The 23,871-nt window shown below is 40.6% G+C and overlaps 2 protein-coding genes across 4 annotated transcripts; both read right to left on the bottom strand.

The window, feature by feature from the left end:
* Positions 1-13,383: 13,383 nt before the first annotated feature.
* On the bottom strand, positions 13,384-23,219 carry LOC133904933 (uncharacterized). 2 transcript variants are annotated; one of them, XM_062346585.1, is made up of 11 exons: positions 23,040-23,219; positions 22,718-22,783; positions 15,427-15,554; positions 15,021-15,313; positions 14,765-14,915; positions 14,366-14,682; positions 14,185-14,276; positions 14,000-14,071; positions 13,812-13,894; positions 13,654-13,735; positions 13,384-13,559 (listed from the first exon to the last, which is right to left on the bottom strand). In XM_062346585.1, exons 5-10 carry the CDS (start codon positions 14,860-14,862, stop codon positions 13,678-13,680), a joined length of 720 nt encoding a protein of 239 aa, XP_062202569.1. In that variant the 5' UTR covers positions 14,863-14,915; positions 15,021-15,313; positions 15,427-15,554; positions 22,718-22,783; positions 23,040-23,219; the 3' UTR covers positions 13,384-13,559; positions 13,654-13,677. The 2 variants fall into 2 exon arrangements, with proteins under 2 accessions (XP_062202569.1, XP_062202570.1); XM_062346586.1 differs by lacking the exons at positions 22,718-22,783; positions 23,040-23,219 and adding an exon at positions 15,658-15,750.
* LOC133904932 (uncharacterized) lies at positions 15,658-20,185 on the bottom strand. Of its 2 annotated transcripts, XR_009907530.1 has the most exons (4): positions 18,008-20,185; positions 16,228-16,388; positions 15,855-16,128; positions 15,658-15,754 (listed from the first exon to the last, which is right to left on the bottom strand). XR_009907530.1 is itself a non-coding variant. In XM_062346584.1 (3 exons), the coding sequence occupies exons 1-3, from the start codon at positions 19,376-19,378 to the stop codon at positions 17,037-17,039; spliced, it is 1,356 nt and encodes a 451-aa protein (XP_062202568.1). In that variant the 5' UTR covers positions 19,379-20,185; the 3' UTR covers positions 16,822-17,036. The 2 variants fall into 2 exon arrangements, 1 of the variants encoding a protein (XP_062202568.1); XM_062346584.1 differs by lacking the exons at positions 15,658-15,754; positions 15,855-16,128; positions 16,228-16,388 and adding an exon at positions 16,822-17,116 and having other exon boundaries at positions 18,008-18,070; positions 18,166-20,185.
* Positions 23,220-23,871: the final 652 nt, after the last annotated feature.

Below are 23,871 nucleotides of genomic sequence, written 5' to 3'. Positions count from 1 at the left end.
CCAAGAAGGATTTGAGACATGGAAAAGACCTCTATACACTAAAGGAAAACCAATCGGGTTGGGATTGGAGACGTAAAACCAAAGTTTTTTCCAATCCTTAGACTAAGAGGAGGTTAGGGGAACCAAGATACAGGAGTTCTTCGTTCCACTCCTTAATTGGAAACCACACCCTCCGACATATTTGTTATAAGTAATCCTCTTTAGTTTATAAAAGTACTGAAAAGATTCAAACTTGGCTCGATGACAAGGAAAGCCCCACAAAGATGAACAAAAACACTCAGCATGGTGACAAAGTTGGGGTTTAGATGGTGAAGTTCAATTTGATATCTATCGAGCACATTAAGAAGGAATTTGGAAGGAGGGATGTTAAATCCGTAACGGAAGAAAGACTCGAAAACCACAAACTCATGCTCGATCTTGCAGGAAGGAAATTTCTCACCGGACGTCGTCCTCCATTCAATCAAGCTGTGCGGTGGCACCACTCCTTCCGCTTTGAGTTCTGCCAGTCGAGACTCTTGCATTGTAGAGGGTGCCCAAGCTTCAATCATAAACCTTGCCTCATCGTATTGATTGGGCGAGGTACCAGTGACTGCTTCCGACCATGTCTCCGACAAAGAGAGAGCCGAGGTCCTCGGGGAAGAACTGAGATCCATGGATCTGAATTTCTTTTGGCGGTGCTGCGTGCTAAGGCGGAGAGAGCAAGAAGGCTTGTGTGAGAAGAATGGTGTCAATGACAAAGAATGGCCGCTACAGGTCCGATTCATACGGGTAAATAATCAGAAAATTTACCATCTTTTTAACCACTCCCATTTTTACAACGCTTCGAGCGACGTGAAAACAGGTATGATGACGACGTGCGAATCTTTGCACGCCCTTCTGCCCGCATTAAATACGCCTATACCCGTCAGTTCAAGTTTTGAAAGGTTTTTTAACTCTGCTCGGAGTCGGGTGTCGATCAGTTGAGTTTCTTTTTCTTCAGGTCTCGAGTGAGCTTAGCTGCAGGGCGCTCGACACAACTAAGCTTTTACTCAATACTCGAGGAAGGATCCATCCATACTCAATTCTTTCGACTATGAGCTTGATTCGCTTTACTCGACCAAGCTTAAACTTGGCGGCCTATGAGTGAATGCTTATGGAAACCCTTCCTCCTGTGTAGAGTTAGGGGACTACTGTCGAATATCTAAATATAGGGTATATGCGCATAAGAAGTATGTCATACATAGACAGAGTATGTACGACATATATTAGACAGCTCCAGAAATCACGGAACTGAATCAGCGGTACCTGATACACCCGAAATCAAGGAAGTACATACTGAGAAAGTTTAGATTGGTTACCCGACTCGGAACGATCAGTATCCCAAATAGGTCAATCTACTTGAACATCAAGGAAGACAACTCCCTATCGACTACGGCTGGATAGGAGTCGGTACACCCCCCCTATATAAAGCAAAAAGGTTGAGGGGGAGAAGAGAGAGAGGAACTCGAGGCAAGAGTCAAGACCCTAGTAGAGGAGATACTTGGTGACTTTAGACTTAGGTTAGATTAGATCCGATTAACTCATAATAGTTTAGGTCACATTGCTTGTACTCGAGATCATCAACATACATCAGTAACACCCTCACAGGACAGGGTATTACTCTAATCAGAGGCCCAAACCTGTATATATCTTGTGTCTTGTTTTATGATTGATCCCTACACTCAAAGGTACCCAGTCAATTCACGAAAATATTATCAGAAATTCATCTTCGACAGCCTCCACCTCAAGAGGGTGAGGCTACCAAGAAGCATGTCGTACATGTGTGTTCAGCCCCCGATCCAGAGAGGATCCGTCCATTTGATTATATTGATCCACACATGATCTCATATGTGAATGTTTTTCTTATCAGATTGGTCTGCCCTGCAATCCAGATTGTACTTATCAGACCCTGGGTCATATTTAGTTTGAGCCTAGACTAATCTGATTTAGCTGCTCCAGCCAGCCAGGGTGGTCTCATATCGTCAGCTAAGCATAAGGTGAATTATTCCTTAGCTAAAAGCTGCCCTACTCTTAATTTAGTGTTTGATTGCTCTTGATTTTGCACTTGATGTTGTGAGCAGATTCGAATTGTTGGTATTGCTGAGTTGTGGTGATTTTGGTGGCATACATGCGTGTCTCTGTCATCATGCTGCAATACTACAGTAAGGTAATGTAGTTGGCTGGGATGATATTTGTTCTGTCTTAACATGGGCAAATTGCATCATCTCCACCATCCTCATCCATCCACACCAGTTACATAAACATGGTGGTGCCTAATTGGAGACAACGACATCCATGGTAACACCATCAGTGCAAGAGGCAAGATTTTCTTCTGTTTATGCATGATAACACCAACGTAATTAGTGATCACCAAGGTGTTTGATGAGATGCATCGATGGTCTAGAGATAATAAAAATATGTGATTCGAGAGATGTAAAAAAAAATCCAGTGAAATATGAGTGGCTTTCTTTCTATAAATTTGATGGCATTTAACTGTTTCATGCTAATGCTGTAGTTGGTTAGTTTGCAAAATTGATAATATGATTGTGCATACGCTAAGCTGATGCCCTTGTCATTGGACTATTATCCTCAACAGAACAGGAGCATCTTGATTCATGTAACTTGCCAAACTTTGGTGACTGAGCGCATAATTAATTTTGCATATTCAGTCAGTAATATCCCCATATTTTTGCTTGTTAGCTTACTGAAAATTTGTTTTATTCCTCTTCAGCTTGAGATATTTGATATGAGAGGCACCACCTATATTACAACAGACACTGTGCGACTTGGCAAGGTAAGTTTTTAATATTTATTTGTGACATACCTTCCTAAAAACTTATGCTTGCCCCCTTTTTTCTAAAATAAATGCTGCTGCATTTTGTTGATTCGGTAATGTTACTGTGTTCATTCCCTGAATCAATGCCAAAAGTGGAATCCATGTAGCATGTACCCAAGTTATTCAAGTAGATAGTACCTGGTTTATGGAGCCAAATTAACCATGCTCCCCGGATACGTGGTTTCGCTTAAGATTTGGAAAAGAGTGATCTTTTGATCGATTTCTGCTCATGTCTTGTTGATTCTTATCCTAAAATATCGCCAGCGCACTACATTTGATTTGATTATTTTCCTTCCTGCATCAGTTTCATATTGTTTTGGCATTTTTGCAGAAAAATGTTAGTGTTTTTATACCGCAACTGGGATTGGGTCGGCCTCGCACGGTGGTTTGCGGCGCTGTGGCACGCGAGTGGTCCTCGGCGGAAGGAAGGCGGCGCGTGCCTGTGCGTACGCGGCCGGGCGCGCACATATTGGCTGTGTGAGGCCATTAGCCGTCGGCAGCGCCACCGGAAAGCAGAGCAGAGCAACAACGTGACCTCGGACGGAGGGGAGCCTCGCGTCGACAACGTGTCCCAGCCACTGCGACGAAGTCGGCCTCTGTCGGAGATGATGACCGATGAGCCTCTCATCGAGCACGCGGGCCCAGCTACCACAAAGTTTGTTGCGTCCTCTACCAGAAGGCTTGTCGCATGCTTAAGATTATCTCTTCTTATCCTAACAAGCAAGCTCGCGAGGTTGTTTGTTATCGACCCTATTTTTACTTTCTTTACAATCTCATGATGAGCGCCGTCAACTTCTGTTCTTCTGCTTTACCATGTTTTCGAGGCCAACCTGCTTGACCACTGCCGAAGTAAGGAGATTTGATCATCGCAACAAAATGTTTTTAACTCTCTCACCCATTGTTACTGCTGGTGAGTGTTCATGCATCCATCTGTCTCTGATTGCATTAATTAAGACTGGGCAAGAATCATTTTACCTCTGTTGCAAGTTGTTGCATGCTGAACTGTAGGGTGAGTTGGAAAACGAGTCTGACGGAAATTGCGTACCATTGTACCAACTCCCTATCCATAACAGCACATCTGTTCATTCCCACGCTATAACAAGCTGCTAGTTTTAGGTCTCTTGAATGCAAGAAAATATTTACTTCCTTTTGAAGCATTTTTTTTAGTTTTATACTATCATTTTACGTTTAGTTTTCCCTTAAAACTAAACCCATGGTGCAATTTCCCTATATGAGAAAATAATATTCATACTGGTTGGCTGGATACAAGAATAGCTGTGTGTTCAAGCTGAGAGGCTCCCTTGGTATATTTCAGTGGTTGGTCGAGCTTTATATGTAAGTTGACGAAACCATACCACACATGCTAGCACCTTTGTCAAGCTACTGGAAAACATATATCAGTATGGTATAATTTCCCTTAAATCATTGTTGCATGCTACAGAAAACAGTAACCACCAACGCAGCCAGTGTTACTGATTATGTTAGTTATCTCACCAAGGGTCAGATTCCAACAAAGGTACGCTTTGTAGGTTTAATTCTGGATGCTTTTTGAAGGTGAAAGATGGTTGACCAATAATTCTTATCTGCAGCATATCCCTTGTCACTTCAACAGTTAATTTTAATATAGAGGGGAGCAAATACACAGTAAGTGTGACACTCCTTAAGAAGGATTTTTTTTTTCAGTTGTTATAATAAAGTAGTAGATATCATTTTGAGTTTCATCTGCATTGTGCTATAGATTGAAACTGTAAGGACTGGGCATGGTAGCTACAGATTGCGAATGAATGATTCAATGATTCAAGGGACTGTACCAACCTCTTAATGCAGGTATTATGTTCTTGCTTTTTTACTGTATATTGATAAATATGATATTGGTTGTGAACTTGATGGCAGTTCTGATTATTGAATTGTAATGGCTTCAGTTGGATGGAAACAGCCATGTAATTTTTTGCAGTTCACAGTTAAGAAGTTATCAATATTGTGCGAGGCTAAGCATTGCTGCTTGAATATTGGACATCTAGCAACTTGTGCTTTCCTTCTATAATATATATACTTAGATTGTCAAAAAAATTGCAGTTGCACGTGCAGATAATGCCCATATAGGCAAGGCACCATACATAGCTTGACAGCTTAAATGAAGATTTGGCATAACAAAAAAAGAAAGAAAATAACATGGAAAAGATTAAAAAGATGGAGGCCTGCGTACCATGCATTAATCACTATGGGGCATTTGTATATTTGATCCTTGCTTTACCTCTGTCAGACTGAGCAAGGTTTCTCAGTCCTTCAAATTTATGCAATTACTTGCATATCTACTATCCTATCGATTTTGCTTTTTCTTTCCCAAAGTATCGGTTGCACTTGAGACCTTACTTGTCCGTGCAAATCTTTTGGGAACTATTCTTGCACCGCCATGCTGACTGCTCTTTTAACTGTTCAGGATGAGATCTATGTAAGCTTGAGTTAGCTGTTGGTTCTTAAATTTGACCAATACAAACAGATGAGATATATATCTCCACAAGACCATACTGTCATATTCCTTTCTTTCATTTAACACATGCTGACATGCTGCCATTTTGTTACACTTGACGATGTGGTAAAGTATCCGAATGTTACCTGAACTAGCGAATTGGACCAATATCTGTACTCCCCTTTGCAGTAAAATGATACCTCGGCCAATGTTTATGTGGTTGGGATGAACAATGTATGGTCAATGTAAATTAATTTAACATTGATTGTTTGGTTACTGGAGCAGTTTTATCATTTACAAATGATTCATGCCATTTTATTGTAAGGTGATCCTGAGCTTGGAGCTTGGAGGTGTATAGGCTCAAGCTTGGGACTCGACTATGTTGCCTATGAGCTTGGAGGTGTAAGGCGATCCATTCTATAAATATACGAGGACAAGTTACAAGGATATGTTGTGTTATTTTGCATTACTTTACTATCGTATGAAAAAAAATGGCTCCCGTTATGCGTGCATGCATTCATGTCCCATGCTGTATCCGGCCGGTCACTATGGTCTTTAACCAATCTCTGTATAGGATACATGGTTTAGTTGTAGGCATGAATTTCTTTTATGTGTAATCCCCAGCGTATGGCCAATTGTTTGCACGTGTTTCACCCAATCAACAATATTATCTTATGAAATTTTCAGCTCTCATTACAACGCACGGACATTTAACTAGTGTGAATAAGGAGGCTTTGCACGTTGGGCCTGACTCCGTACCTAGGCCTGGGCCAGAGGTGTCCCTTTTCTTGGCCTTGACCATTTGAGGTTTTTTATTTTTTTATTTTTTTATTAAAAATTTAAATAAATAGATTTTTCGTAGGAGAAATTGTAAAACTAGGCGTCTGCAGCCCTCTGAGAGGACGGTTAGGCCACCTAACCGCAGGGGGCGGTAAGGGGCCTTCCCGCTCGCGCTGCTCGGCTCCCCCCCATCCGGCCTCTTCTATAAAAGGGGCTAAAATTATCCCAAAATCTCATTTTATTCAGAAAAAAGAAAAAATTGAGAAGAGGGAGGAGAGGAGAGGAGAGGAGAGGGGAGGAAGAGAGCCTGGTGAAGCCCTGCGGCATTTGAGCCGCGGATTTGAAGATTATTTTTGGGTAAGTCTTTTTTTCCTTTTATTGTTGTTAATTAGTGCAGTAGTAGTATATGACATAGGTTTTAGATATGTATGACCTAGGGTTTAGAAAATTGTACGATAGCAGTGAAATATAGAATATTATTATTACTATATTAGGGTTGTAATGTGCGACATAGGAGGTAGCAGTATATGATAATTTGTGAACCTAGGATGTAGCATTTAGAAAATGGTAGCGTTTAATTTGCACACGGTACAATAGGTAGTAAATATAGATTGTATAGAGTGATATTTATAGGTTAGTTTGGTTAGGACTAGTATTGAAAACCTATTGTTATGTATGAATCGGTGTCAGTAAATTATTTTATCCGATAATTAGAAATATAGTTTGTTGGTCTTAACATTGGTTATGCTTATGGGTGTTTCCAGTGATGACAGATAAATTAATTTTTTAGATATATATGGTGAGGTGAAATTAGGTACGGTCCTAACGGTGTAGATCTGTCTGGATTTCGTCATGTCATGAAGGGTCTTAGTAAAGCTAATGAGAGGACCATTGTAGGTGTGTGCAAATAACTCATGAGGTTTTTCCAACTGGATCCGCAGCAACATGAGCTGAAGTTGAAAGCTGTCCTCAGCCATGCTAGTCATGGATACTTTGGTGAGCTTGTTCCTATCGAAGCCACATCAACTTGGAGACAGTATATAGATATATGTTGTGAACGTGGCCTGTCGCTGCTTTTGTTAGCTGAGGCGTACCTGAAAGATCAAACTGAGGTGAACTCTGCGGAAGCAGTAGTAGGACCAAGTGAGACAATGGAAGATGAATCAAAGGCGGCTAATGTCGGGTCCAGGGAGGATGTTGGTGATATTCCAGAGCTGCAACCGATGGGTGTAGTTGATGAAGGGGAGCACATCCCTAGCATCATTGAAGATATGGAGTTGGAGGATGAAAAGTTGGAGGAAGGCCTTGCCGATGGGGATTCATCTGACGAGAAGGGTAATGCTCAAGTTCCTGCAGAGTGGAGGGATCATGAATTTTCGAAGATGGTGGTTAGCAAGGCTGACCAAAAACCGTGGCAGTACCATGAGAACGAGGTGTCACAGGGTGCTATGTACCCTACAAAGGAGGTAGTTATTGGTGTAGTGAAATTCTAGTCATTGTCTCTTCGGAGGCAATTCAAGGATGTTAAATCCAGTAAAAGGGAGTACGTTGTGAAGTGTTTGGTGCCGCAGTGTCCTTGGTGGGTGCACGCATTCAGAGGGAAATGGGTAGACTACTGGCAGTGCTCAATAGTTAAGGAACATAATTGTCACATTGAGGAAATAGAGTTCGCCCACCGGAACTTGTCATCTGCCTTCATTGCAAATGTTATTTACGGGGAGATTGTGGACAACCTAAGGTATGAGCCATGATCAATAATCCGTGCTATTGAGCAAAGGTTCCAGTACACAATAAACTATGCGAAGGCATGGAGGGCGAAACAAAAGGCTATTGAGATGAGGTTCGGAACATATGAAGATTCATATCACAATCTACCTCGTTAATTAGCCACAATTTGTGGAAGGAACCCAGGCAGCTACTATGATATCAAGCATTACCCCTGTACTGATGTGGAGTACAGCGGGAAAAGAGTGTTGCAGCGTGCTTTCTTTACATTCGCTGCAACTATCAAAGCATTTCGATATTGCCGACCCATCATATGCCTAGATGGAACATTCCTGACTGGGAAGTATAAAAGGAAGATATTGTCTGCAATTGGGGTCGACGGTAACAACCAAGTCCTGCCACTAGGGTTTCCTTTCGTGGAGAGTGAGAACGGGGACAGCTGGTATTGGTTCCTAGAGTGGGTCAAACATGCAATTGTTCTTGACCGACCAGATATGTGTCTCATTCATGATAGACATGCAGGATTGTTGCAGGCTTTGCTGGATATGTAACATGGTAGTGTTCGACGAGGTGTAGCAGCACAGTGGCCCGACCTCAAAAGGAGGTGGTGCATGCGCCGTATGGGTGCGAACTTCTACAGATAGTTTAAAAACAAAGAGTTGATGAAGCTTTTCAAAAAGTTGTGTAGTCAAAACCAGCAACAGAAGTTAAATGCGCTATGGGCAAGACTTGATGAACTGACTCTAAAATAAACTGCGGAGGCTGCACCTAACGGTGATGAACCAATAGCTCTCGGACCTCTTCCAACCGATACTCCGCAGATAGTAAGGAGATCAGGCTCATCTATTAGGAGCTTCTCACAGTGGATACGTAATGAGCCAAATGAAAAATGGGCTCTGTTGTATGACAATGGTGGTGCAAGGTATGGAGTAATGACTACAAATCTTGCAGAGATTTATAACTGAGTCATGCAAGGAATGAGGTCCCTACCACTAGTTGGAATTATAGAAGGCATTTTGCATAGGACTTGTAAGTACTTTATTGATCGGTATGCAGTTGCTAAGATTGTAATGGAGGACAATTGTATGCTTTACGGACGGATGCTATGTGAGTACATGGAGAAGGCAAATAAGAAGGCCCACATGCATCGCGCAAATCAAGAGGGGACTGCGGAGCACAAGTTCAGTGTCCTATGCCGGGATAAGGGTCGGAGGGGGGGGGGGTAGACGTCAGCGGCATGTTCAAGAGTGTGTGCTAAGGAGTGGGACATGCATCTGTAGTTGCCAGAAGCCATAATTACTCCACAAACCTTGTACACACGTCATAGCTGCGTGTGCGGAGCACCATATGCTTCCCAGGCAATATGTTTCAAAGTATTTTATGAAAGATCAAATACTCAACACCTGGAATCATGAGCTGTATGGTTACGGCATTGTTGACACTTTTACAAGTAATCCAGGGCCTGCAAGAATATATGTGCCTGATTTGGAAAAGATGAAGAATGCACCTGGCCGAAGACAAACTCATCGGATTCGCAACGATATGGATGAATCCGAGGCTGGCCCTAGGGTCAAGCGATGCAGTCAGTGCAATGAAACAGGTCACACGTACAAATATTGTCCCAAAAATGCACTTGGTGATGTACCTGTTGTCTAGGTGAGTTTTATGGTACATTGTGCTCTATTTGTACCATTTGAACCTTCATTTGTAGGTCACTATCGCAGTGTGTTAATGTTGCATATAGTGATATAGTTAATTTGCATTCAAAGTATATTGTTACTGTCTATATCTAACAATGCATTAATGTACATGTCTTTGAAATGCAGATATGGCGGACCCTACGACCCCCGAGCTTCTAGACCCTGCAGTGGACAAGAAGCATCGCATCTTCTTATCCGCCGAGCACCAGACGGAGCTAGGAGTGTTTCGACCACGGGGCCCTGGAGAGCTGCTCACGATAGACAAGCGATGGAAGCACAAGTACTTCGATAATTTCATACAAAATTGCCATATCACAGATGTAATTCCATATTATTGATATACTGCAATACTTGTAGGTTGGCAGCGGCGGGACTCCTACCGCTTTGCCGGTTGGTCGAGGCCCGATCGACGGAGAACCTCGAGGCAGCGGCGCGTCATTTCTACTTTGACCGGTCGCTGATAGCAGCCCTGGTCAACTGATGGAGGCTGGAGACACATACGTTCCATCTCCCGTATGGCGAGATGACCCCGACCTTGCAGGACGTAGCCTACCTCTTAGGCCTTCCTTGTCCAGGAGCAGCGGTTGGGGTCATCGATATGGAGGCTGACTGGATCAACGACATGCATCAGCGCTTTGGCCCGGTGGAGCGGAAGGCGGACGCACCCCCCTATGTGCCTGAGTTCTTGTCCGATGCACGAGGGCCAACGAAGAAGTGGATCCTACAGTTTCAGGTTCGGTACAATACAACCTATTATTTACTATTTTAGTATGTAGTAATGATCTTTTTTGACACCACTCATATTTGCAGCCGGCGTACATACACTCCCATGCCAACGCATACACGGTCTCCACGTATTTAGAGGCCTTTCTGCTTTGGTTGTTTGGGTGGGTTATGTTCACTAGTGGCCAAGGCCACCTGGTTGCGAGGATGCTTGTGCCGTACGCCAGGTTGATAGTGGATGCTGATGGGGAGGAGGTACCGCAGTTCAGTTGGGCATCCGTTGTCCTTGTTGCGACGTATCGGGCCCTCTGCGACACGTGCACGAAGAAAGAGCCACTAGCCACTTTTACCGGGTGTCCACTTCTTCTGCAGCTGTGGTCATACGAGTATTTTGCCATAGGTAGGCTGGTGGTGGACCGCTCCCTGTACCCCGAGGAATGGTATGGCGAGATGGACGAGGACGCGCCTACTATGGCCTCGATGTGGTGCCGTCGTCAGGTACGTATTTTATATTAACACTTTCCTTCGCAAGCTTTTTCCCTCTAATGATTTGTAACGATGTTTGTCACGCAGCAACACTGGGTGCATGAGCAGCCTCGCAGCATTTACGAGCATTTTCGTACCCAGTTCGATAGGTACCCAGTGCATACGACCTCGTTCGTGACTTCTTTGGGGGCACACCTGACTACGACGTCCTCCGGCGGTCCCAGGTACTCACTGCTCCCCTTCGGACACAGCCCACGCAGGACGAGACCTCGACACCGGTGCTCCCTACTAGGCCTACCAGACACGTTGGTCCACCCGACCCCGTCACCTACTCCAGGGGTCACGTGAGGGTTAACCAGCGGCATCAGGACCACGATGGGGCGCACGGGCGATGGCAACGAGGGAGGCAGCAATAGAATTTTAGATTTTATGTAACTTACCTATGCATATTCGCTTCGCGATGTACTCCTACGTATTCAGACACGTTTACTCTTTATGGTCCACTTAGCATGTCGTAACTGCATTTCATATTCCAAAACGATGGCATCCTAGTTGCATTTCTTAATCCGACACGATCACAAGCTACATTCTGTCATTGTCATTATATCTTACAAAACAACTTATGCAACGAGTGATACCTCACTTTCTCTGTTGGGAGTGCTACTTTAATGAAGAAGTGACCACACTACTGAACTTTAACCATGACATGACAACACATGCCTCCTTGCGCAGGATTTAAACAAGAAGTAACAACACTACCCAGCTTTTTCCAAACAATAAATGACAACACAGGTACCAATAAATGTGGAATCTCTGACCATGATCAATGACACAACTTTCCCATTCTTCAAGATGGAATCCGATGCTCCTACCACCAGCTGCGCCCCTGCACTCACTCCTTTCTTCAAGAGCGAATCCAATGCTCCTGCCTCCCCCAACTATAAATAGCCAAACCTCCTTACGTTGATGCACCATTCATTTCTCAGATCTCTCAAGTGCAATGTCTTCCTCAGCTCCATCAAGTCCACCAAAGAAATATTGGGGGACTACCATACCTGAAGGTCTCGAACCACCAATGTGCTTATGTGGTGACCTTTGTAAACTCCACGAGTCGCAGGATATCTCATACACCTATGGGCTGCACTTCTTCATGTGTGCCAACTACGAGTATGACAAGCCTCAACATGCAACAACTGGTTATCGACCGGTATGACAACAGATATCAGCCTCATCTCTTCCAATTTTGCACCCTGTTTTACTAACCGCTCATCTTGTTCCATTTGTTCAGTCCCCTCCACCGCTCTGTGATTTTATTCAATGGCTCGACAATGAGCAAAATGACGCACAGAAGCAGTGGGTCGACATGAACATGAGGTGGAGAAGGTAAGTGTACGCACGTCGGGAGTACGAGCAACAGCAAGAGGAACTTCGCCTCAAGCGGGAGGAAGAAGAGCACATGAGGAAGGTGGCGCACGACCGTACCGTGGCTTAGGCTCGGGAGGCTGAGAGGGAAAGGAAGCAGAAGAGAGCCCACCGTGCTAAGGCGGCAGGTCCCGATGCCCTTCGAAAGGGAAAGTATCCTAGATGCACTCAGTAGAGAGTATCTAATGTAACTCGACATACTTTCCCTCCCTAAGGCATGTTATGATTAGGATCGGTGCACTAATAAGTAGGTCTTAGTGCGAACCGTACATGCCACCTTTATTTCCTCGTCGTGTCGTGGCGGTTACAGTCTATTGTAATGTTTTCACCCTATGTTTAATACTATGTTTGTCGTTGTTCACACCCCATACCCACGTAAAATGCTGCAAGTGCTAATTACTGATTTTTTATTCTCTGGCTATTACATAACCTACTCAAAATTTTCTTAAAGCCCTTTTTTTTTATTTCTTGAATTACATAAAAAATGACATTTTTAGGGAAAAAAAGGCCCTAACCGCCTCCTCAGACGGCGGCAAGGGGGCTAACCGCCCTCTCCGGGCCTACCCACCCCCTGAAAGGGTGGTTAGCCCCCTTGCCACCCTCTGAGGGGGCGGTTAGACCTGCCGCCCTCTCAAGGGGCGGTTAGGCAAGGGCTGCAGGCGTCTAGTTTTGCAATTTCTCCTACGGAGAATCTATTTATTTAATTTTTTAATAAAAAAATATAAAAATAAAAAAACTCTTGACCTTTCTTGGTCTGAGGTCGAGTCGGAGGTGTCGCCTGTTCTTAGGCCATACCGTTCTCAGACCGGGGTTAAGTTTGAGGCATCCGTTCACTCCGGATTGGCACCTCATGGAGAGCCCGCTGCTTCAACCAGGCCTCAATGCCATGTAGAGCCGTCAATGGTCTCAGAAGATGCTGTTCTAATTGGGCCTCAACCCCATTGCGGCCATCACTGAGATAGATTGTAATACTGCCAAGATCACTCTCCGTGAATGGGCTAATTGTCTATACCCAGTGTCGGCGCCAGGCCGGGAAGGGGCCTACTGCGTCAGCGCAACTAGACCGATTGGCGCGCCTACGTGCGCCCGTGGGATTGTAGTGGTTGGTTAGAGTAGAGAAGATAAAGTAAAAGTGCATGGCTACGTGCAAAAGTAATATGTGTATATATTACAGAGTTAACTGATATAGGTTACAGTATAAAAGATTCATTGTTCCACTTAAGTTGCTGCCTGGAATAGGTTCATTGTCTTGAAATTAGATTATACTGAACATGAACATCAACGATAGTACTCTATGTTATGTACAGACAAAATAGGTCGTTGGTCATCTAAATGTACAGAGTAGTTTCTGATAGAGCCCTTGATGTAGGTAATGATGTCCGTAAGGCAAAAGGATGTTCTGGTAGAATAAAGAGAACAGAATGTGTTAAATGTAGGGTGATAAAGTAACAGACAAAAAAAATGTTAGTTGTTTTAGAGTGTAGGAAACATACAATGGGTCTTCCTGTGGTCAAGTTTCAATTATCAAGAAGTCTTCTTACAACTGGTGGTCTTCCAGTGTCAGAATGGCTATACCTTAAAGAGTGACAGTTAGATGTTGTAGTGAGAGGGAAGTAAGAACTATAGAAGGAAGTTAGACAATTGATATTACCGGTGATGTTTGTGAGATCCTGATGCATCGTAACTTTCAGATGTAAGAGCACGTTTGCCTGGCATGTCAGAATCTGATCTTGACTGGTAAGAGGGAAAAAAATTGTTTATGAAAACCTAGTAAGTAAATAGTATATTAAGGACTCTATGTTTATAGAAAAGGGTATATGGTCAATTAAGCATTTTTACCTGTGGTGTAGTAGGTAAGAGATGAGGTGAAGGTAAAGGTGTGCTCAAGTTAGTTCTGTCGAACATTAATCCCTGTTTTATGGTTTATCAGAGGAAAACAATATTCATGTCTCAGTGAGATGGTGACATTGAAATTGTAAAGAGGAGTGAAATCGTGATTTAGAAATCAAAGATTGTGAATTTACCTCCTCTTCTTTCTGTGGTGAAACATCGTTTGTAGCAGGTATATTGGTTGGTGAATTTGGAGGGACAGAAATGTCTTGGGTTGTTTGTATTGCTGCAAAAGAAAAATATGCGGTAAATATAAATACTAAAATTTAGCATTGTGCTTTATGAGTGCTAATGACAAAGTTTATCAGGCCATACCTAGATGTGAATGATCTTTAGGCAAAAGAACAACAACAGGTCCAGCGATATTGATGATAGATTTCACTTGGTAAGATATATTGTCTCTTTGCAGAGATGAAAATGGAACACTGACTGTCACTGTATATTTATGATTGTATAGACTTGTAATTTGAGAAGGAATCATTTCAGAGCTTGTTGTTGATAATGCTGCAAGATCAAGTGCAGGAACACCTATGAGTTCTTGAGCCATATCTTTGAAGAAAACTAACTCAATGTAAGGTGGGTTATCTTCTATGATATTTTTTGGGTCGATTGCAATAACAGAAATACGATACCTAATGAAGAGAGTAATAGTTCATGAATTTGTAATGCTACTATCTGTTATATTGAAAAGAAAAACGAATTGAATTATCGTACATGGGTTCTGCCTTTTTATTAGAACATTTAGGACACCTGTACGTATCTCCTTCTGGGAATACTTTTTTGTGGCATGATGTGCACCTAAGTACCACCATGGTTGGTTTGGTGTAAGTTCTTTGAGCACAATGTCAAGTTGGTATATATTGCCCTGTTAATAAAAAAATGTATAAGTAAGTCTGTAGGAAAAGAAGCTATGTTTGTTGACATATATTTATGTGTATCATAGTGTAAGTCTAAGTTCATGAATACTTACATAGATCTTATGTGGGTTAATAACCTTTGCCAGTTCATTAACCGATGTTGATATGATATCTAAGTTCAGAGGGGCTACACCACACCATGTTACTTGATGTAGGAACATTGCAAGCCTAATACAAAGTTTCTCCACTTAGGTACATGTTCGTGGTTATAAAGGAGAAATATAAAGGTCCTATATTTTAATTTCTGGAGAGGATAGATGTTACTTGGTCGGAAGTGCTATAGCCTCCGGAATTATGGGATTAATATGATATTGACATGTTGTGCTTCCCTGTATCTTAAGCTGACCTGGTGGGAAAGTGTACAATAGTAATAATTTGTTAGTATCAAGTCATCGGAACTATTAAATAGGTAGTAACATTAGGAAATGTAGGAGTTGATTATAGCAGATAGTAGTTTACCATCTCGTGACTTAGCAGTCACTCCAAGAAGTAAAACAATAACCGGTGTTTGATGACTGAGCTGAATTATATCTTCAGCAGGAAATTCAAGAGCTTGGCGCCCCCAAAGCACAACTTCAATAGATTCACTGGAGTAAAGAATGACGTGTTTTAGTAGGAGAAAAATAAGTAGTTTCTTGAAAAAATAGAGATATGTGTGTAAAAGGTATGACAGTAAGTATTAATATGTACCGGCCATCCGTAAGGTAGAAGTGTCTGATTGGTTTCCTTATGCCTTTAACATAGGCAGTTGTAGCATGTTCAACATATACTACTTGACCAATAGTATCTGTAAATTGGGGAAAATGTTTTATCTTTGATACTTTTTCATTATTTGGACTCATGAAGTTATAAATTAAAATTGGATCTAGTATCCTATAAATTTATACCTGACATGTCATCAATGTAGTCAATTTTGCTTCTCAAAGTATCAAATGATGGTAAGTTATAGGCACACATTGGAAATGTTGGGGGGACATATGGTGCTTCGGTCACCTCAGTATGGCCAGTGAATTTAACCATATACATATGATCGATGGCTCGATAAGTTGTTTTAGCTGGGAAGACCTGAAAAAATTCAATGAAGTAGACAACACCTTCTCTAAGCTGTTCCTTGAATCGAGCAACGTGGCGTTGAGGCACTTGAGCTTCGATAGCTTTTCCCTGGAAAGTAATTTTTAAAGGTATTAGCATATATGTTGTTAGTAGATAATTAATGTGAGAAGTAATTAAATTTTTTTGAGAGTTTAGAAAGTAGCTGACCTCCTGATCAATGAGGACAAAATCAAGTCTTTGGATTTGATCAGGATTGCTATAAAGTATATATTCTGACAGCCTTGTGACTCTTGCGCAGATCCTTGATTTATGACAATTTTGGTTGATCTCTCTTAATTGAGTGCACCTCATTTGTTACAGAAATTAGACTGTAAGTGTATTGAGGCACTTTGTTAGTTCCAGATATCTATATATCGACAAAAAATGCAATGTACAGGAAGCTATTGGACATAAATACGTATTTATTAGTCAACCACCTTATCAGATTTCCTGATACGAGGGTAGTATAAGATAATAAAGAGAAGTAAAAAAGATTAGGGATTAAACATGTTATATAACGACAGTAATGTCAATATGGGATGCATAATATTACTCAGTAAGCAAATATTGGTGGCGATTAATACATATATTTAAGGGTAAGGGACTGAAATTTACAAAAGCATTAGGTACACCAAAAGTTAAGGATATATATATATGTATATATATATATATATATATATATATGTATATATATATATATATATATACATATATATATATATGAGAGAGAGATCTTCAAGAGTTCTCATATTTCATTTCATATATATTCTAATATTTTCTTATACACGATGTTCTTCGTTACTGTCCCAGCAGTTCCATCTTCATTTTCAATAAGAATCTTTAATCCACTTGGTGATGTCACTCTTGAAATGGCCACATATAATTGTCCATGTGAGAAGACAGGTCCTTTTAGATATATGCCAGCTTTCTGCAGTGTTTGACCTTGACATTTATTAATAGCCATTGCATAACAGAGTTTAATTGGGTATTAACGACGTGCCAAGGTAAACGGCCACTTCGGGTTGTTTCCATGTAAGATAATCAGAGGAATGCAAACCTGTTGACCAATATGAGATCCAATCATTATTTTAGCTTCAATAACATGGTCATCCATTCTAATGATAAGAAGACGTGTTCCATTACATAGCCCTATTGATTGAATATTTCTCAATAACATGACAGGGGCACCAATTTTCAGTGTAAGCTTGTGTTGTGGGAAATTATTGAGTGATATAGAGTTTAGAAACTCCGGTGGATACAACACCGGAAAATCATCTGGTTGCTCTATAGAATTGACAATAGTGTCGCAGCTTAGGTAAATCTTGGAGTCTATGGGGACTTTATCAAGGACTATTTCATTTATGTCATCAACAGTACGATTTAGTGGACAAATTATTGCTCTTTTAGCCAGGTATTTAGTTGACATATAGTTCTGAGAGAAGTCATCATATATTGCATTTGTTATCTCTTGAATATTATCCTTTTTTGGAGACAGCAGAAATTCAGCAGGTAATTCTATCCATTTTTCTTCAGTTTCATTGCTGTCATTGAAAGCTAGAATTTTTCCTTCACCAAACTAAAGAAGCATTGATAGCATCAGTTGGACTTCCATGGTTAACAACAGGCAATACCTGTCTAAAATCACCACCTAGTAGAATGTTCATACCACCAAATGGTTTAGATGTATTCACTGGTTCATTAATTGAAAGAATATCTCTCAAAGTTCGGTCTAATGATTCAAAACAATATTTGTGAGCCATTGGTGCTTCATCCCATAATATCATAGCTGTCTTGTTTAGCAATTCACACAAGTTTGTACCACGATGAATATCACAAATACTTGTGTCATTGATTTCTACAGGTATACGTAATCTAGAGTGTGCTGTTCTGCCACCAAATAATAAAAGTGAAGCAACACCATAGGAAGCAACAGCGAGGACAATTTTACCTTCAGATCTTAGTTTTGATATAATATAGTTCCAAAGATACATTTTTTCAGTTCCTCCAAAGCCTGAAATCAACAAATTTCTTAAGTTGTTAGATCTGTACGGTTACCATAATATTGTAATATTGTGTGTTCAAATGTAAGTATGATAGTTTCGTAACCTGAGACAAAGTAAAGGCATTGAGTTCTATTGTGTATACTTGTGATGATCGTATCAAAGATGTGTTGTTGTTCTTTGTTCAGTAAACTGTACATCTGGTATGCTTCTTGTTCTAGAGCAGCTCTATTGTAAGAAAGCTCTTCGATGAGTAGTCTGTTTATTGATGTTCCTCTAGCTGCATCATATGGGATTAAGAAATTATAAGATGATAAAGATAAACCATTTCTTGAAAACATTGCATCTAGTTCTTGGATAACCAATGTTTTTAAGTGATCATCAGGAACTCTATATGTGTTATTCTGCAATGATTGATGAAGACGATATGAGATATCATCAGCCATAAATTGCCAATATTTATCAAATAGAATTTGTACGTTACTGACTCCAGAGAAAACAATAATAGTCATGAATAGATGTCTCAACTGGGAAGCTGTTGCCCATATTATTGCTTCATCAAAGAGAATAAACCACTCAGTATCATCACCAATTAGACCACGGGTTTTACATGCTTCACAAAAAGTAGGATATACTATATGTTGATATGTTCGAATGTCTTCATAATATGTGGCTCCTTTGACTACCATAAGAAGCATTCTAAGATAAAATGCTTCACCGGTTCTTGGGTGTATGAACCTTAATCTTCCAATTTTAGGAGTGCTTGTGTGTCTTCTAGACCATAGTTTTTTGTCAGGATGCCAACTCCATTTTGTAGGAAATTCACAATATGTAAGATTTCTTGCATTTGGATAGAGTTGATTAGTTATAAACCATTGTGTTAGCATACTGACCTGAGAATCAGGATCATCAATTATATCTTGCAAGTCATCTTCTTCATGGCAAGTAATGACATTCATGCCAGGTAAATGTACATGTAGGCGTTCAACTGATGGAGTCTTTTCATGAATTTCGAAACCAAATAACCTCCAGTCAGCCTCACAGGTAGATAAGTACCTTGATTTTATATATTCAGCTATCTCATCAATTCCATCATTATTTTCTAGTTCATCTGTGCCTCCCATGGAATCATCTGTTCTTGATTTTGCCATAAAGTAACTTTTTGCACAGTCAGGACCCTTCATTACGTATTTGAAAAGGTATTTCACCAGATTTAGTTTGTTGACGGCTTCAACATTTATATGAACATTATATTTTTTAAGAAGTACCAAATTGTGTGGAACAACCCAATGATTGTCTAATTCTATATCATTTTTCATGACAGTCCTGCCATTATTACGACGGCGATAAACAGGGAATCCATCTTTATCTATGATGGTTTCTTCACGAAAAGATTTAGGATATCATTTTGAACATACTCCATCCCTCATACATGGAGAATTTGGATTGTATTTACCACATGGACCATGAATCATAAATTCCTCTACCATAACAAAATCTAATGGGTCAATATTCTTGTCTGGTAGTTCAGCAGATATTATGGAGTCAATAAAAGAAGGTGATGATTCGAATGAATCATGATTTAACCATATGAGTATATGTGAGTGAGGAAGTCCTCTTTTTTGAAATTCGTTGGTATGCATAACTGAAAATAAAATATTGAATGAAGGAAGGAAGTAAATTATCTCATGAATAAATTTATATAATGTAATATTATGCAATAAAAAGAGAATTGAATTTGACAGAAGTGGTGGAAGTTAGATGCTTACCAGTTGTGGTATGACCAAAGAATATACCTTCTTTGATATCACTGAGTAGTTCATGCAGTTTCATATGAAAAACTCGGACTATAATATCATTTCTATCTCTTGGCTTATGTACTTCTTCATATTGAATAGTCTTAGTGATTTCAGGCCAATTTGTGTTACATGTATATGTCATGAATAAGTGAGGAGCACCATAGACACGGCATATAGCCATAGCATCATGATAATTCTGGACTAAGTATCGTCTAGAACCAATAAAGCTTGAAGGTAATGTTTTTTTTACACCTACATCTTTGCCACTTGAAGCGCCTTTCTCAATTGCTTGTGTAATACCTTGATAAGTTTCAGATCGTAATTCAGCCTGATGAAAGAAATGAAATGTCAATCGTTCACTTTCAATGCAGGAATATGCATTAACAGAGATTTGATCAGATAAACGTCCACACCAGGTATATGGATTAGGCTCATTTTTCCTATAATGTTCATAGTAAAAATAGAATTGTAACATTGTGACATTTTCTCGTCCACTTAATGGTTGATTATCAACCTGTTTGTACTTAATTCCTAGGTGAAATCCCTTTTCACCATAAGGGAATAAAAGTGGATATTGAAGAGTCATCAAGGCAGGATGAATTGGACGGATCCTTTTAAATTCACCAACTTGAGATTGCACAATTATGTCAAATTCAGCAGATCCAGAAGAAGAGTCTTCTACTATTAAAGCAGCTAGTTCTGAAGCAACAGGCAGGCTATATCTATCATTATGAGAACCAGGAGATCCTATTAGTTTGATACAAATATTAGAAGCATTAGGTGACAATAGACGATCTTGAGCCATTCCAAATTTCTGTACTAAGGGATTGCATTCATTTAACATTTGTATAAGATCTGCAACAATACTTGGATCAAGGTCTTTTGATGATTCATCTCTTTCAAAAATAGATAACCTGTTAGAAGTCTCATTGTCTATGTCATATATATAGAGTTGAGCATATTCAGATCGATTACCAGGTTCAGGTAATAGCGACCCTATGCGATGATGAACAACTCCATTTATCCGAAATACATAAGGGCCATCCCCAGTGTTGATACTTCTATCAATCTTGACACCCATAGATGTAAAAACAAATAGAGAGTTGTACTGTCTTATATGACACATAAATTTATTCGATATTGAACCACCATTGAAACGAATGAGATCTTGAAGTAAGCGTGGCCAAGGTTTGAAGGATGGCAATGAAATTTTTCCACCACGACAACAAAGATGGTATATAATACGTCTCTGTGTGTAGGAACTGAGAGATGTCACACGTTCTTGATACCAGAAAATAGCACCACATTTGTCACATACATAATTTGGGCCTCCATAATATGACCTATCTTTGTAGGTCTCTTTAATAATTGGTAGCATAAGAACAGAGGTGAAAGATAAATGCAAAACTTTAGTAACATGAAAACAGCATGGTGCAATTACGAAAGGAACCAGTGACACTGAAAATACTTAGGGGATTAAAAAGGGTCACAGTATTTGATATCTTTTAGGAAAGATATGAATTCTTTCTGTGTAGGAAAATATGGCTCCAATGAAGCTAAGGATGTATCTCCAACTGATTGTATTTGATAATTACAGACCGAAGAAGAATCATAGTGTCATGCAAAAAGTAAGTTTTGGAATTTAGTACATGACATAAAGGTCCTTTTGGTTTTAAAATTCTTAATGATCTATGGAATGAATATAAATAACTGTTACCTTGTCGTGCTAAGGTCTTATATTTGTTGATTTGCCTTCGGTTTGCATGGTTCTGAGTAGCAATGTAAGAGGGAACTATGGGAGAGAAGTGGTCTCCTATGTTCAACAGAATTTTCATAAGAATGCAGTAATAGTTGGATCAAAAGTATAAGCTCATAGAATGATCTTAACTTCCTTCCGATGTTTGTCTATCATATACATGGCTTCTATATTGCTGGCTATATATGTCCGCCGTAGATTGGTGATCTGAAGCAAATAGTAGTGTTTGTATATAAAATTGGTGTCTTTGCTGTCTAGGTAACCATTAAAAAAAAACACATTGTAGCATAATACCAATATTCTTACCAGTTTCATTAGAAGATGATCCTTCAATTTGATTCTCAATGTATTCTTCAATTTGCAGAAATCAAACATGGCAGTAATGAAGACACAATTTAGTTTGAATGCAGACTATATGTAAGTTATCATCTTGTTGGTGCCACTGAATTGATTTCGTTAAGGAATTTCTTCAATATTGTGTTATCGTATCATTATCAACAGTGAAAACAAAGGAGAATGAATTTGTGTCGTAGGAATTTGAGACGGGGTAACATCAGTAAGTAATATTACGTACATAACTTAAACTTATGAAAATGGTTCGGTGTCATTGAACACGTTTGTTAGTTTCATAAAATCGGGGGAAAAAATCGGAGTGGCATACCTAATGGGAACGATGCAGGCATATTCCATGGTGGAGATAAAGAACGACTACGGACGCGGCGTCGTGTCCTAGATCTACCTCCAGTTGGCATGTGTGTAACTAATAACAAATCCAACAAAAAAAATGACGAAGCCTCAAAATGCTTGCCGTAAATATAGATTTCGTGCTTTTTTTTTTTTGTTCTTTTGAAACCTCAGTACAATAGGCAGCAAAATTTGGGACGTAATAGATCAACAATGGAAGCATTGCGGACATAATGGTGTCGGTAATGAAAAAACTAATACAGCAGATCATGAGGGAAAAAAGAATGTAAGATGAATAAATCGGCATTGCGGTCATAATGGTGTCAGTAACCAAAAAAATTAATACAGTGAATCATAGGGGGAAAAGAATGCAGCATGAATAAATCCAGAATAAACAGTATGGAAAATTTGTATTTAACCTTTCTTTGTTTATGTTGTAGTCCGATAGAAGTAATCAATAAACCCTGTAGTTTCAGCTGCTGAATCTGTACAAAAAGGAAAATACAAATGAGAAGAGCAATTAGAATTGGAGCTGGCCCTCTGCTTGTATTCACGTGAGGAAGGAACACATCAATGAGATGTTGCAGTTGGCGTGAGGGGAAAAGAGAGCACTGAGAGAGAGGAGGACGCGGAGGAACACAGTAATGAGATGCTGCAGTTGGCGTAAGGGGAAAAGAGAGCACTGAGAGAGAGGAGGACGGCCTGAGCTGGGCAATGCAGGAACAGGAATCTGACTCACACCTGCTTCTGTTCGCTGTGGACTTAGGATTTCTTGTAGTACTCGGAGGTCGAGCAGCACGCGGTGGTCGAGCAGCAGAAGCAGCACCCGAAACGAACCACCGAGAGTGTAGACGGAGGGTTCGAGGTTGGCGAGTAGGAAGGCACCAAGGATTTGTCTGGGGGGGGGGGTACGGTTCGGCTGATGGGGAGGAAGCCAGGAGCGCTACTTTACCAGAGGAGTCTCGAAGGTAAAACGTGGCAGCACCTCCTATCAGTGAAAGGCCTGAGGATTCACGGATCCCAGTCACTTTAGTATATAGTAGTTGACTAGCCGCCTCTAACTTTGCAACCTGGTCCTCTCTGAGGCTGGGATGGCTTCTTCACCCCGATCACCAAGAAGATTGACAGCCTTCTTCTTGTTCCGAAAATTCAAAAGCGTCGGAAGAAAACGCTCCTGCCCGATTTCATGCCTCGAGGTAGCAGGCGCATTACGAAGGCCGGAGTTTAGTCCCTAAATTCTTTGATGAACAAGTCTAGGAGGACAGTTATGCACACGCTTGGATTCATCGACAAGCACGAGTGCGTGGATCAACAGGTACAAGATAGCTATGTTTGTTTATTTGATCAGCTGCTTTCCAGGGCGTATATCCAAGCTTTGGTTGCTCTGTTCGGTTGCACCCCACAACCCATCCCCCTCCCCCCCCCCTCCAAAAAAAAAGAGGTGGATGAGGAGTACCTGACGGCTAAGGAGGCCGTCGGGCCCTGCTAATGGGGTGCTCGTTAGTTTGGTGTATCATTGGTCATTTTTTTCTTTAGAGTTTAATCAAAAAGTCCTTATATCTTGGTGTGGAAC

The sequence above is a fragment of the Phragmites australis genome, chromosome 22 (assembly GCF_958298935.1).
Source record: "Phragmites australis chromosome 22, lpPhrAust1.1, whole genome shotgun sequence".
In the NCBI taxonomy this organism is placed as follows: domain Eukaryota; kingdom Viridiplantae; phylum Streptophyta; class Magnoliopsida; order Poales; family Poaceae; genus Phragmites; species Phragmites australis.
Note: the sequence above shows the minus strand (reverse complement) of the source record. Positions and strands in the feature narration are given on the sequence as shown.